The 16,430-nt window shown below is 40.8% G+C and overlaps 1 protein-coding gene across 10 annotated transcripts in view; it reads right to left on the bottom strand.

The window, feature by feature from the left end:
- Positions 1-16,430, bottom strand: part of ADGRD1 (adhesion G protein-coupled receptor D1) — a 172,703-nt gene that overhangs the window by 67,615 nt on the left and 88,658 nt on the right. For all 10 annotated transcript variants that reach the window (XM_080405451.1, XM_080405455.1, XM_080405453.1 and 7 more), the window contains one exon: positions 424-497. In XM_080405451.1, coding sequence (XP_080261577.1) covers positions 424-497 — 74 coding nt within the window. The remainder of the gene's footprint in view (positions 1-423; positions 498-16,430) is intronic.

The following is a 16,430-nucleotide window of genomic DNA, read 5'->3' as shown; positions in this document are numbered from 1 at the left end:
TCTATGCACTGGCCAAAATTTACAGCTCTGAAATACTGATCTCACATGATGCTGTAACACAGGCACAGATCCAGTGAAAGCAATAGCTCTGCTGGAGGTTTGCCATCTTAAAACATCCAAGCATCTGCCCAAGTGGACATACTCATAAACCAAGATAAGCACAGTTTGTATCAGTCTGCAGGTGTGATTCCAAAATTTTTCAGTCTCTCAGTTACCTACCTAACAAGGGTTTGTGAATAACAAGTCTCCTGTTTATGGTAAGAAGCCACTATCAGACTGTGTTTTTTGTAAACCAGTGGCTTCATTTCTTTCACTATTTCCATGAATGAAAGAGAACAAGAAGAATATAGGTAACATATATCACCACAGACTAAGTGTAATTTAATTAAACCAAGTTAAATAATTTGAAATTGCATAACATACCTATAGTCCAGAAACGCACAGTAAAGATGAACTCTGTTACTCTTATTTAGTGCTTGGCTGTACTGTCTGGGAGTCTGCAAGAAAGAAAATACAAACCCTGAAGGAATGCTTAAAAAGAACTAAATTCCACCATTCAACGACTTTAAATTCTCATTGCTATAATAACTTCAATAGACTTATTCTGGATTAACACACCATAACTGAAAGCAAATTTTGTCAGTCTTCATAGATTTACAACGAACTCCACACATGCAAAGGCTGATGTTCAGTCTGGGATTAAACTCATGTCACTTTAAATCTGTGTCTCATTTAAGTAAATAGCAAACCTGGATTATTTATTGTATATAAGCACAAATATATGCACTAATTTTTACAGGACTGGGGTGTTATTCTTCAGCATATATTTGGCTTTGTTGGGTTTTGTTCTCATTGGGTAATAAAAATCTCACATTTTAGGATTAATAATACTGAAATATGTGTATTACAATGACCAACTCACAGACATTTTCTTCCCACAACAGTGATTATTTCAAAACAAACTGAAAGAACAATGCCATAATTCAGGATTTTAACACACCTTAGCATTATAATCACATCATTTCTATCTTACATGAACAGATCTAGCCACTAACTGAATCTCTTCCATTCAGGAAGCTTTGAGACTCCATTCTCCACTCCCGTTACACCAGCTTTGTGACAAAATAATCCAGATTATATTGGAATGAAATAACAGATAAAATATGCAAAATAAGAGGATTTCCAGGATCTGTTCAATCCTTTCTAATACATAAATCCCCAAAGTCCACATTGTGTTAGACCCTACCTTAAGGCACTTTTTTAATTACAAGAGTCTTCAACATAAACAAATCACTGGTGAATTAACAGCCCTTGGATTATTGCAACACAATTCTGCTGTCAAGCCAAAAGATAACCAAGTATTTATTTCCTTGTTTTAGAGAAAGAAGAAAAAAAACCCCACTGCCTGATCATGCTGAAAAAACTCAACCAAGTACAAGAAGTCCCTGATGCAATTTTCCTTCTCCTCTCCCACAAGTCCAACGAGTGTCAGGCACAAGGTAGCACAGCTCCCTTCTCACCAGTGATAATAAACCATTTCTGCCTAACCCAGGACATTCGCACATTCATACTGGATTTCCACACACTTCAAGCATCTATGCTGTAGATAAGGCCATTTACTTCTTCTTAACTCACATCTCTGGGTAACGTAAGTGGAATTTCCTTATCTGCCTGAACAACATCCCCACACAATTTCTAGATCCTTGACCCACCCTGTTTTCCCTAAGCCTTCATTGTAGAAACAGCTGAGACTGCAGGTCAGGCACTCACAGAAGTGGAGCTTCATGAAGAGGAAAGACTGCCACTTATCTGCCAGGGGCCTCCATTGTCCTCTTTGGCTCTGGTGACATCCTGTAGCCTTTTTCCACAAGGGGAGCAAAGGAAACAGTGAAGCCTCACAGCCTCGCAAGCGTGCCACAGTGGGAAGTGATAATGGAACAAGATTCACAACCTGCATCACCAAGAAATATCTCACTCATCTAACCCCCAATCTGCTCATGCCACTTACTTTCCTGCTGTGCTGAAAGATGCAGTAAAACCAAGTATATGATATGGATTTATTGATTAATACAGAGGAGTGTATTAATCTCACCTGTGAAAGCCCTTCCTCATCGCTGGCTGCCCTGTGAAGGCCCCATGCAAGGCTTCAGCATCAAACTGGTACAGTCCCTGCTAGATCCATCAGTTCTGAACTTCCCATTCCTTTCAGGAAGTGCCCCCCCACAAACCTCACCTTTAACAATGGCAGGGGTCCTGTACACCTGCCAAACCACCTATGAAATACAGGGTGTCTTTAAGAAACTGCTTCCTTCACTTAATCCCACCTCTCGCTGCTCAAGAGCGTTCCTGAAGAACACTAGTTCAGAAACTACAGAAAACTAATGATCCATAACCCACAGCTGGAAAACTGCCTGCTGCAACTGCAGTTACTTTGGAGTTTTGCTGGCAGAGTTCATTCTGTTTTACCAGCAGCAAGGGCAGGCAGCATAATGCTTGCCCATTATGCTGTATAATGTTATGTCCATCATGTCTATAGCTTTCCTGAAGTACGCAACTGAAAGAATCCACAGTCAGTTTGTATTTCAAATTACTTCACTTCCATGGCAGACAAACACTGGTGGAAAGGGGCGGGGGGGAAAGAGATCTGCTGTAATAACAGCTAAGATTGTACAATATCTGTCATTTCTGATTTGTAAGATATCTCTAAATAAATCTTGATTCTTAATACACCAAATGGAAAGGGCACTGCAGGGTCAGGTTGGAAGAAGATGCAGTACTTTAGTTGTGGACCTTATTACACAAATAAAACCCAGATGTATGTTTTACCCTCAGTTATCTCTGACAAGGGAAAAAATATTGGGTTTCTCCATCTTTAACTCTTAAACACAGATGTCACTCATTAGACAAAGAACTACACCAACAGAGGCTACACAGTCTGAGCTGTCCAGAACTGTGTGTGTACCCACATGGAAAAAGAACAGATAAAGAACGCATATACAAGAAGGGTCCATAGCAATCTGCCTGTTTACTTCTCTTATGCGTCCCATGTTTTGACACACATGACATAGGCCTCACAAGGATCTTCCGTGCCATTTATGACAACTGCATCAAATATTCGCCTTCTCAGACTTCACTGAAAGTTCTGCAACAAAACCGTCACCAGAACAGAGAGCCCCCCCAATATATAGCAAACTGGATACAATATGGAATAAACCCTCTTGTGATCTTCAACAGTTCTACTTCAAAGCACTCCCTAACCTATGAAAAATGAACTGACTGTACCTCAATACCGCATTTCTTAAGCTAAACTGTGTGACAGCTTATATGGGACTTGGACAGTGTAGCACTGAGGATATCGATTTCATGACATCAATAACAGAAAGTTTAATATACAAGTAGGCTTTTACACTAAAATATCAAGTCACTTAAGTATTTTTATAAAAGCCTGTGAAAGGACAGTTTATGCTTCTTTCAGTAGTGTGGAGAGGGAAAGTACCAGCATGCTAAGTAATCCAGGATCTGTGCATCAGTTCTCCCTATTCTGGGTTCTTTACATCAGTCCTTCTGCGTGGAGAGGGGTACATGCAGTTTCTTCAAAGAAAAAGAAACTAAGAAATGTTTTCCTCATTAAAAGGGGAAATCAACCTCTTGTCACTGAGAAAGAATGGAAACTCTATGTCTGCCTGATGGCGCAGGTATCTGGAGGAAGGACTGTCTCTGTTTACATCAAGGCTGTTCAGCATCCCTTACACTAACCATTGACCCTCAGTAAATTAGTCAGACTTAGAAGCAAACCACAGAAACTCATTGTATGATTTGAGAGCATATGGAGGATATGCATGGATGTGTGATGGGGCTACGGTACTTACACCGCTGGGAACTAGGCACAGAGCCATGGCTTGTGGGTGAAGAGGCTAAAAAAGCAGGAGGGGTGGGGGGGATGGGGGAGGTGGTGGGGAACAGCGGGGCCGCTCAAAGGACTGCTGGAAACCTTCAGGAAAAGCTAGTTGCAGGAAATGTCATGAACACAACAGCAGAAGAAAAACAGTCAGCCAGCTGCTGCTGGGAAGGCTGGCCAAGGAAGAGGAGCCAAGAAGAGGGTGGGGTGAACCTTTATGAGATTAGCTTGTTTGTCCTCTCCTCCCCTGAATTTAAAAAGCAAATATTTAGCTGCATAGTGGTGGCCACCAAGGGAGGAGGGTGTGCACCTTCTAATTCAATATGTATTTTTCTCCAATGTGAAGGACAACTCTGTGGGCCAAACCTGCCATTGATCTAAACTCAGCAGCTCCAAGCCCAAAACGTTGGGTGTTGGACTTCTTGTCCAAAGCAGTTGATAATCTACTCTATTAAGTTCAATTTGGAGTTCACTTGCCTGTTTCAAATATACAGTGTTTTGCCTAATTCAGAGATTTTGAAGCCCTGTCTTCTCAATCTCCAAGAATACCATGGATTATTTTGAAGGTGGCAAGAAAAGGCACCAAGACAAACAAGCCTCTTGTCAGTATGCCTGTGTTTGTTGTGCAAGTCCACAGCCCCGCTGAAATATTCTTACAGGTGTATGAACCAAAAGCACTTTTAATTCTGGTTTATGGATCAAATTGGAGACTAAATGATGCTTCTAATTTAAGGATTTCCTGTCCTGACTGTGACATCCTGTTAGCATGACCTGTGCAGGGTCACACGGTTTACTGACTTTCCTTTCCACCTTATACGATCTACTTCTAATTCCCTAGAAGATTAAAACTTTAAGGTACATTCATCTGCTCAGTTCCCTGGAAAAAGACAGACAGACAGAAAGAATAATCACCTGTTTCTATAGTGGCTTCTATGTTTTCTTCCAAGCTGTGAGAAAACTGCATTGCAACAGGCCTTGGGCTTTGATCACTCAACTGTTTCAATTTAGAGTCTGTTTGACTCATTCACCCCAAGATGTAACTAGCATATGTAATGAAAACAATGTTACAAATTGTACAAAAATTAATTTAGCTGACGAATAAGGAGTTTCAGTGTGTTATGCATAAAAGCCAGACCTTTAGCTGCCCCACTGTTGTCAGAGCTATGCCAACACACACTGAAGCAAGAGCAAAACACTGTAGGCTCCCAGGGTCAACACAACAGCTCACTGAATGTATTCCTTAATCATACAATCATACAGCTAAAAAAAAAAAATCCATGCTATCACAAAGGGTGCAAGAGTGAGACAGACAACAATATAAAGGAAAAAAACAGTGAAATATCAGAGGCTATAAAGACATCTGAAATTAGAAAATGTTGCATATGTAACCAAACATGGATCAGGTTTGATCCTTCCTTTGTCTAAGATTCAGAACAGTTGATGCATCAATTTCCTGTAAAAACACTGTTAATCAAATACTGCACCAATAGCCTTCCTTAGTTCTCAAGAGTTCTCCATTTAACAGCTGCTGTATTGGGCAAGCAGTGTGAGAACAAAAAAAGTAATGAAAAAACCCATGAGCAACAGATTGAAAAATATCTTGGCTACTCTACTAGACAGGGACTTTATAAAGAGAGAAAAGAAAGGAGGGGAGTGGATGAGGAAATTGTCCTGGTACTTTTCTTTTTATTATTTATTATTGTGCACAGAAAAAAAAAATGTTACTTCTGAACATCTACAGCATCAGAGGATTTTGCTATTTTTCTTAGACTAGAAAGTCCACATCCCTTTAGAATAAAAACACCGTCCTCTTAACAGGATCCCATCTTTCATCCCATGTTTCATCCAACAGCTGCCAAGACAACATTCAACCACTTACAGATCTCAGTGTGGGCTGTCAGGCACTGTGCATCTGTAGGACAGTTCCTTATAAGCTACAGGAACTGAAACTATTACTTGGTGCTCACCTTTCTTCAGCTTCTCTCTTTGACTCACTTCAAGTTACCTGCATATAGCACAGATAGGCTTCGTGGCACCTAGAAAAGCTGAGGCAGTGATTGCTGAATGTATTCTAGGTGCAATGTCATGACAGCATTAAAAGAGCAGTAGCTGTTCTCTCTGTTTGGGTGCTAAATAGTATAAAAGTTATTCCCAAACTACTCAAGGAAAGCTACAATTTCAGCAAAATTGAGTTAAAATTATAATCTCCCTCGACACACATGCATAGCTCCCAAATGGCTTTAATTTTACAGCTAAAAAATCCCCATCCTAACATAGAAGTTATATTCACATAGATCCCTCAGACAGTTAGCACAGCATCAGTGGGTCAGCACTGAGGCCTGGACTCAGGAATTTCTGAGCACAAAGTACCTTGCTCAGCCTCATTAAGCCGCGTATCCTCTATAGACTATGCTTCCATACATTCCTCAATTTCAAAGATCTCAGATATATCACAATATATTTCTTCCCTTTTTTCTTTCTCTTTGGCCTGATGCATATGGGCATGATGAGCATTTTGTATGTATTTGTAAACACAAGGCAGTGACAAGCAGTTGCATGCCAAATTCTTTCAGCTTGGAAGACAAAACTATTGAAGATGCAGTACCACAGTGTAAAACCACGCCAAACTCCCATTGACTGCAATCTGGATTAATAATATTTACCATATTGTTGTAAATCATGATAATAAATGGAAAGCACAGAAAGGTTGAAAAATAGCCACAGAAAGAAGAAGGTTCATTTATATTAGAGATGCATGGAACTGACTTCAATGGAAAGCATGCACAAATAGAAACTGCAGGATAAGGACCTTTGAAATTCAATTTGGGCAGCAACCTACTTACATGAGTAAATATTTGATGTTTAAAAATTTTAAATGCCAGTCAGTGAGAAATGGGGCTCAGCATGGCAGCCTTTCCATAAGCTCCAATAAACACAGGACTGAACTGATGACCTGTAGGAAAAGCTGCCTTAAAGCTTAATTGAAGAAATTACTTCTCATGTCCCTTAAAACACAGCTCTGTTCCAAAGAAAGACAAAGTGCAAATATTAATATTCTCTCACTAGAAATAGTCTCATTTAGGTAAACAGCAATACAGCAGTCAGACAGTTTTGATATGTCTTTACAGTTAAAACAGTACATCCATATGTAAGAAAAAAATTTACAAATACATAGCCCTCTAAACCTGCACATGATTTAGACATCTAAGGATGGACTAAGGAGTGCAAAGTTAAGTCACCATCGATACTGAAACACCTGGGACACGTCTTTGCACCACTTCAAGTTTTAGCAAGTCAATTCACATGAGAGTGAGAGCCAGTTTCCTTCCTGCGTGTTACTGATAGAACTGTTTACACAAAGCCAGGGTCATCAAACTTGTTGGGACACTCTGCATTGCCTCCAGATGACTCGGGGTGTAACCTCCAACTAGATATTACCTCTCCAAAATTAATGAATGCAGTCTGGCTCCAACAAGATCTAATTTAAATCAAGTAATTTAAATGCATCTCAGGGAGCCCATGTTGAAGCCGTTACTCATTGCTTAAAAGACCTTATTTTGTTCTTAATGTAATGCAAAGCCCAGCAGAGCAGCTTTTCTGCTTTTGTCATCTCCGCTCCCATCCGGCACACACTCAGAGCTACCAGGACTTCAAAACAGACAGAAGAAGAACCCAGCTTGATTGTCAGGGCTCAGGAAGCGTTTGTTTGACTGGCAAATAAATAAATCAAAGGAAATATATCATTGTTTTCATTGGTAGACCTACCCAAAGCAGAGACTGCTGAGAGGCCGTAAACACCAGATCCTACGGGGTCGTTCTCACCTAACCAAGATCTCATGTATGTCTTTTTATGTTCTGATCTGTTTTACCAAATCTGAAGTTAGATGGGCCAGGCTGAAAGTAATCTTTGAGCATGGATGAAGCAAAGCTAACAATACAAAACTACCCCAAACCCAGGCATTTGGCCTGGTTCTTCCAGGAGAAAATTCTGTGAGGTAGTACTTGCCAAAGCTGACTATTAATGCAACTGGTTGTCATATTCATACCTCTGGTCCAAGACTATGTTGCTTTATACTACTTCTGCACTCCTAGGCCCTTGAAAACACCATTTTTAATGCAAATAAAGCCAAATACTTACAAAGTTGTCTGTGCAAACATCCACCAGCCTTGCAGTATTCCAGTCATGAACACTGCTAGAAGCTTACCAGCCTTTTTGGATGGGGGAACAAGATATTGTTTCAGGTTTTCCCCACCCTTCTTACAATCAGCATATTAAAGTAGATTTTGTAGTCACGCTGATACAAGTTCATGATACATTTCCAAAACTGCTTAGTAAAAGAGATGACAAAGTCTTCTGTTAATTTTTTTGTTTCCTTTTGCTCTGCTTTTTTTTGCTACTCTGCATTATTATATTAAAAATGTATTGCTTTTCTAAAACGAGAAGCAGATGTTCCTTCTATACACCCTTCCTTAAACACCTCTATTTTTCTTAACTTGTGTGAAAGTACTACTAAAGGAAAAGAACTGGTCTGATTGATATTGAAAAGCCTATTTAAAAATGGACATGTTTTCTGATCCAACAGAACCATAATGAAAGAGGTAAACAAAGCTACCCCTGGCCCCGTTCACCTGTAGTATTCTGACACAAGCTGAGATATTTTCCTTTGCCATACAACTGTCCAGGCTCAGCGCAGAGCTGCATAACAGGAAACAACGCCTAGGCAATGACAAGAGCTGTGACAGGGACCAGAAGGCAGGCATAAAGCATTATTATGCATCCTTAAAGGGATGCATGGACTAGAAGCATCTTTAAGAATACTTCTCCCATTATGCAATATTTCCACAATCCTTAGTTTCCAAAACAGTGCTTGGACTTTTCTTCCTGATGGCTTTTCTTTTTTTTTTTAAGAAAGGAAACATTTGCATCAGATGAGAACCATTCAAGACACTCAGATTTAGCACTGAAACTGCAGTTGTGATTCACAATCCCCACGTTACCGGGGTAGAGAGAATTTAAATCAGAAACAAGAAACTGGGACAACTCAGCACTAGCTGGATAGGAGCTGAGCGCTTTGCCCGTTGTGTCGCACAGCCCACGGATGGCAGCGGGACAGACAGGCAGCCAGCACCTGGGAGCATTTGCTCCAATTTGCACAGTACAGTCACCCACACCCCAAACAAGACATGCCTAGATCTTTGATAACTAGATTTCACAAAGCTCAGCTGAGACTGAAACCTCATAAAACAGAGATTCAGTACCTACAAATAACAAGCAACAGCAGGAAGCTGCACCAAATTCAGAAATAATGTGAAGCCACAAACCCCAACAGCAATGGCAAGTCTCACTGGCACTTTCTAGTTTCAGTTTTACATGGTACTTTGCCAAAATACAAATGAATTCTGAATTAGCAAACATCTCTGTTTCCTACAAGACTGAAAGTCATAATTATAAGAAGAATCAATCAATATTCACTCATATCTATTATGGAAAAGGCTTTAGAGACTATCTAGGCAATTTTTCACACAAGGAGCACATAGTAGTTAACCCAAGATGGATTTCCAAGTGAAGAATCAATATGTATAACCTTTTCTAAGCAGGTAAAAAGAAAAAGCACAAAGATGCTCTAATTTTCCCGCATAAACACCAAACAGCCTGCGTCCTTATTTTTCAAGAGAACAAGGACTTCAACAGCCTGGAGCAGTGAAACATTAAAATTTCATGTACTCTGCATGATAACAACAGGAATAATGGACTGTTTATGGAATAATTGGGAATAAAACATTTATCTTCTTTATGAAGACTTCAGTGTCCTGCACTTCACCTCCAAGAATAAAATTAGCTTCTGGGAATGGGTTACTTTGGGAGTCTGGGAACACAAGAGGTCTGATATGGCCAAGACTCACCCACGAAAGACAGAAGGCACCATGGGAATAGGAATACGGCAAGAGGGCCAGGGCTGCTGGTCCTGGGGAAGGTTCCCTGAGCCTCCTTTGGGAGCCCAGTTAAGCCAGTGAGGCTTGACCCAGGACTCCAGCTGAAGCACAGTCCTGTCTCCCATATACACACCTGCATAAGCAAGGGCTATAGCAAACCCCGGTAAGGAGGAATAGAGGTGACAGCAAAACAGCAAGAGCTAAGTGAGCACCCAAGCAGTAAGGTCTTCAAGGCACAAGCACAAAAATCCTTTTGCTTTCTGTGTGCACAGCAGGTAACACGACTCCAATTTGTGACACAGATATGCTAATAAGAATAAAATTGTACTCCTGAAGGAAAATGCCAGCCTCTTCAGATGTCAGAAGCCCCTTTGTCAGCTCCAGCAACAGTTTGATAAGGTGTGCATAGCATGCTTTGGGAAAAAACAAGATCTTCTAAGATATTCAGTTGGTTCATCATCATACATTTGTAGAGTTATCTTTGCTAACGTTTCTTTCTAAACAAAGAACCATGTTTTAAACGGTGTTTTGAAGATGTGATTTAATGATAGCTTCAGGAGGAGTTTTAACAGTTCACATCAAAAACAGAGTATCAAGCCTAATGGTAAAAATATTTACCACTCAGTACATTTGTTGCTAATACTTTCTTCTAGGACTGGATTTATATGCTAGTGTTTTCCATTCTCATTAAAATCCCGGCTATGCCAATGTTGCCTCTGAAAAGCAGTGCCTCACATTGTTTGTGAATTATATGTGGCAGCCTTTGTTTTATATTGACCCTTTCAGCCCTTGCATCTCTTGACTAGCTGCTAATCGTCATTTATCCTTTCCCTGACTCTGCTAATCTCTGGGCAGTGGGGTGGGACAGGCAGTCAATGGAAGCAATGAAGTATAAATAATGACATAGTACAATAAACATTCCAGTTGCAATGCACATCTCATAACAAAGACTTTCAGAAAGATACAGTGCACAGTACTTCTCCAATAAGACTGTTGTAAGCAGACTGGAAAATATGACAAAAAATTTATTCTTCCTTAAGGCCAAGCTATTCAGGCCCACTAGATGAGATAAGGTAAAGTTCATTCTGTGTAGCCAAAAAGTCACATGGATTCAGGACACTTGTTTTTATCCCCAAATTCACTTTCCCCACATGACTTTTCACAGGTTCTTTCCTGTCTCTGTGTGTTTCATTTTACATTTGTTATCCTATCTATTTGGTCTGTAATGTCTCAGACTAAAATATGACTCCTATATCTTGTTATGCTTTGCACAGTGGGAATCCAACTAAAGTCTGCAGGGAGCAGTGCAGAAACCTGTTTTCACGCACAGCTGAATACTGTGGCATTTTCTGGTAACACCCATGGATCATCTGAATACCTCTTTAAGTACCCGGTGAAACTGGGGGCTTTCTTCCCCTGACCTCTCTCCCCAAACTCCAGGTGGACAGATATAGGTCCATTACTTCACTTGTTCCAGTTTTAGCAAACATACAACCACAGAGTGAAAATTATCTGGGAAAAAAAAAAGAAAATTAACCCCAACAAAAATGCAAGTCTTCTATCACATTAATAAGCTACAGCTGCTGTCTTAAGCAGTACAGTCAATAAATGAGACAAAGAACCCATGGCAAGGGAGACGAGGACAGGAGCAGGACTGCTCTGTTCAGATGCAACCCAGATTACACCTCTGATTGGGTCTAAAATTAATCCTCATCCTGAGACAAAAAAGCTCTTCTGTAATGCTTCTTAAGCAGCAGAGAGATGTAACACCCCCTCCTGCAAGACTCTCTATTTCCTAGACCTTAACATCCCATTAAGATATTACACTCTCCTAACTAGATCTTTCCAGGATTAAGCTAATGGGTTTCCACTGCTCTTCCCCACCCTCCCCCTCCTTCACCGTGGGAAAAAAAACCTCTGTCAAGAACACATTTTTCTTCTGATTTGAATCTTTTCTCCCATTCGTGTACATTTGCCAAATATGAGTTGTCTTTTAGTCTGCTGCATGAATGGGGATGAAATTCACACAACTGTTTAGTTTAGTGTAATTTTTCATTCACAGGAAGTGTCAGGGTGCCAGAACTATTTGATGTGTGCATCAGCCACGTCCAACAAATTGAGAACCAGTCTGGAATTAGGCCTGGTCCATTAACTCCAGCTACAAAGTTGAGTAATAGGAGACTAAACCATTGAGTTCATTTTTCAGATGAGAAAATGGAAGTTATGGAGCTTTGTGTATGTCTCTAGACATAATGCAGATAGAGATATTGTTGCTAATACAGCAGTGACAGAAAAATAGCCAACTCTGAAGGCAGGGCCCCTTGCTCTGCTGTGGCTCTGGCACTGCACAAGGACAGTGGCAGGTGGCCGCAGGGCTGGCACAGCCAGCCGCCCTCCTCCAGCACCTCGCGGAGCCCTGGGCAGCTGGGGCTGGCGAGCCAGGGGGAGCCACTCCACCAGCTGCCCAGGAGCCCTGGCACTGCAGAAACACTACAAAGGCGACTTCAAGACTGTGTTTTCAGAAGCACGATAGATGCAGCACTCCTGAGAAGCTGGAGCTCTGAATTTTCACTGTATGGGGCTTTTTTCAGGATAACCAGGATGAAAGTTTTAAAGCAGGGGTACATTCAACCTTTCAGTCTTTCGACACTTTGCAAGTACTACCAGCTTCTCCTCTTTTTCTTCAGCTAAAAGTCCACACGAACGTTCAGTCAAGACAGTTGTGTGCAGCTACGCAAACCCAAAGCGCCCTGCAGCAGGCTCGAAGAGGAGCAAGCAGCCTGATAAGGTATTACTGCCTGCCGGCTGATTCATCTGGGCATATCATAAAGCACCACATAAAGGCGTCTTCTGCTATAAATTTGAATACCTCCAAAATTACTCAGCTCCCAGTCTGCACTGTTTGTCTGGAGCTCAGTTTTTCCATGTGATTCCTGAAATCAGCCATGAGTCCCTCTGGAAACTGATCTACTGGTTTGAGGAATGCAGCTATGGTCATTAGAGCTTTGCAAAATCTCCAAACTCGCTTGTCAATTACTTAGTACAACAATTTAAAATGGGCAAAGAATGCGAGATCTTAACGCTCTCCCTTCAATGGAAATGCTGCTACACCCCCTTCCTTTCTTGTACCTCAGTGAAATGTCACTGTGTGGTAACCTGTTTTTTTAAGCATCTTGAGAAGACGCAGTGGCCAGTAATCAAGCAACGTACCAGAGGGCCACACTCCAGTAAGCTCCTGTGACACAGGCACCTTGTAAATCAACTGCCATCTTTTCTTTTCTTTTTTTTTTTTGTTTGTTTGTTTGAGTTTTTTTAAGTAAAATATATTACATAAATAGGGGAAATGCTTTCACGTCTAATAAAACTATAATCATATGCAAACAGAAATGGCTGACTGCACAGTTTAATTTACTAGGATAATTCTACAGAACTTCAGAGAAATTGCAAACCAAAACCCAAAAGCCTTCAGCAAACGGCTGCGTGACAGTAGCTTTATAGGGCTCAGTGGCTCCTGTTCTGTTCCCACTGAACCCAGTAGGGAAACTCCTAGTGACTTCAGCAGCTACAAGGCACAACATTCCTGTTCCGCTGTGATTAAGAGTTATTACAAAGAAAGATGACCCAGTTTTAGGAACACAGTGTCTCAGAACATCACAGCAACTATTCAATGCCATCTGAGTGCTAGTTCGGGATGCTTTATACATGGAGCATGGAGATTTCTTTCTTTTGGTATACATGTTATTTTTGGAAACATAGTTGCTAGTGTTCATGGGAATATTTCCAATGGGGCAACACTTCCAATTAAGAACTCATTTTTGTAGTTTATAAGTACTTTAGTAAGCAGCTGTCAGCATTAAAAAAAAATGTATTTTTTAATAAGCAGATGATGGTTAACCTGTCACAGAATGACATGCAGTCCAAGTAAGTCAAGAGATTCCTGCCAACCATTACTTATAATTTAAGAACTTTCAGTATACTGATAACCAAAAATGACGCATGCTATGCATATCTATCCCACATCCGTACCATCTACTGCTTATTTAGGAATACTTAAAAAGTGGTTCATTTAAAAAATGCGAAGTCATTTCTTACATAGATGAGAGGCTCTTTCGCAAACCCTTGTGGTACGTAATTCAAAACCAAGTATTTCTAAAAACGGAGAACAGGAGAAAAAGGAAAAACAACCTTCCCTGGAGATGTAATTAGATTCTCTTCAGCACAGTAAGCTATCAGAGGCATCAGTGCTATCACTGGAATTTTTGGACTGCCCTGCACACACAAGACTTTGCTGCAGTTAAAGGGAGCATCACAGAAGCACTCTCATAAAACTGTATCGTAAGGCTAAAATTCACCTAGCAGGGACCATGATCACCGTAGGGCATAGCCCAGGTTGTGCCCGCTAATAAATCTGAAGGTTAAAGCATCAGAGTGAGACAGCCTTGAAACTCAATACAAAGAAAAGGAACATAATTTAAACGCAATCTCCTAGTTTATGGCCAACCTTTCATTATGGTCTCCTTGTGCTACACAGAATCACAAAGCAGAAGAGCCTGGGGAAGGAGACAGGGAGATGGAAGAGGGAAAGAAAAACACATCCCTTTCTTCCTCTTGGACTCAGCCGTGTGTACGATGACTTTGTAATCTAAGAGTACTTCACATTAAAGGACTTCAAGAAAATACAACTCTCAAAAGCAGTAAAACCCCATCTGAAATGTTATGTACCTACAGGATTATCACTAATACCTCTTCAAACTGTGCTGCACAACAGTCAGCTACCTCTGGTGCTGCCCAGTATGTTAGGTACAAATTAAATAAGATGCACCCAGCGAACACAGTGGAGAGCAAAGAGTAGCCCAGGGAATCTTCTAAGCACTTGCAACAGGACTTCAGTAACACAGCCAAATCTCTTATTTCCTTTTTATACAGTAGTGACTCATTTCTACTTATGTCCCACCAGCAAACTACTGACTCAACCAGACTTTCTTCAGAGTTTTGATCTACTTGTCTTCTTCATTTTTTCCTTCAGCAAATTCTCCTAGTTCTTTTGACATTCGATCTCAGCGGAGCACGAAGAGCAACAACATCAAAAGGCCACATCCAATGTCTCAGGTGAGTCAGTATGTTTCAGGAACATCTAACCTTTAATGTCTGCTACCTGTAAAAGCAGCTTTTAAGAATCTGGTCATAAAGGATGTTCAGTATGACTTAATGCAAGGAGATCTAATGCAATTTTATAAATGGACCTGTCCTCACCACACTTAGTCTCTTTATGTTGCACTGGTCCTACAAGGCACTTCAGGGCAAGTGCAACTGTAACTAAGACTGGGCTGGAACATAAATCAGCAAGTGTCTTTGTGTCCAACCCAATCTGCCTACAAAGTCAACATCATTACAGAATTCATGGCTTGATCCCAAACCCATTTAAGTCAGTTGGTCTTTCTTTGGATTTAAAGGAGTTTTGGATCATTGTCTCCATTATAGGGCCAGCAAAATTCCTCATTAACACCCTCAGAGACTTCAGATTCTGCCAGTTTACGTTACTAGAAAGTACTGCCAACCCAACAAGAGCTTTCCAGCACCACAGACTTTTACAATCCAAAGGTGTGGCCCACTTCAAAGGTAATTTTACTTTATTGTTGTTTTTCCATGTTGCACTGTTTTCTAGTTTTTTTCATTTTGATTGACTTAGATACAGATTGCCCTAATGCTTATGAATGTGAGCTGCTGGATTCAAAGGAGCAATCTGTGTAAGGCAATGTTCAGGACAGAAAAGCAAGTGCTGTATGCAACGGCCCTTCCCACTCCTTAATCTCTTCCTTGGGTTCCAGCTGTATCCTCTTCCCAAAAGTACAAGCTACTTTCCTGTGAAGAGGAATTTGCAGGCTTGCTGGAGAATGCTTCAGCCACCTGCACTGAGCTCAGGCACTGTGCATCACGGAAGAGAAACCTAGGGACTGATCCTGCATCACATGAAGACATGAGGCTCAATCCCACTTGAGTCTTCCAAAGAAAGGAAGGGGCTACTCGGGCATCAAAATCGTGCACATCCTTTGGTCTGCACCACTTGTTTGTTAGTAGAGGTATTTTAGAGGATGCAACATAACTATCACAAGAACTTGCATGAGAAGTCAAAAAGATAAAATACAAGTGAAGACATCTGAAGGCAAAATGTAAACATTCAGGTGTACTGAGTAGCTGTTTGATGCACTATTGAGGGCTATTAGATGTAATCTGTATTACAGACAAATGTCTTACGCTTGAATAATCAAGGCTATTAAAATACTGTTTCTCCCTAAATCCACATGTCACTTGTACTGCTTTTAGCTCCTCTTTCTCCCCTGCCCTCAAGAACTGAAATCATAACAATCACATTATCTTTTAATAGAAGGAACAGTAAAACTAATTCCAGCCTTGGGCAGTCCAGACAGCAGTAATCTACTCTCATCCTTGACGTATTGTACATAAATGAGACTGCGATTAGATTGCATCTTTTTATCAACCACATGCTGAAGAACTGGAAAGGGGGGGCTCCTCTCTGTTCTTTTCACTGGGTGCCTAACAATCACTCTGCCTCAGTGGGAACATGGCAAAATACTGA

The sequence above is a fragment of the Falco punctatus genome, assembly GCF_963210335.1.
Source record: "Falco punctatus genome assembly, chromosome: 1".
NCBI classification, from domain to species: Eukaryota; Metazoa; Chordata; class Aves; order Falconiformes; family Falconidae; genus Falco; species Falco punctatus.
Note: the sequence above shows the minus strand (reverse complement) of the source record. Positions and strands in the feature narration are given on the sequence as shown.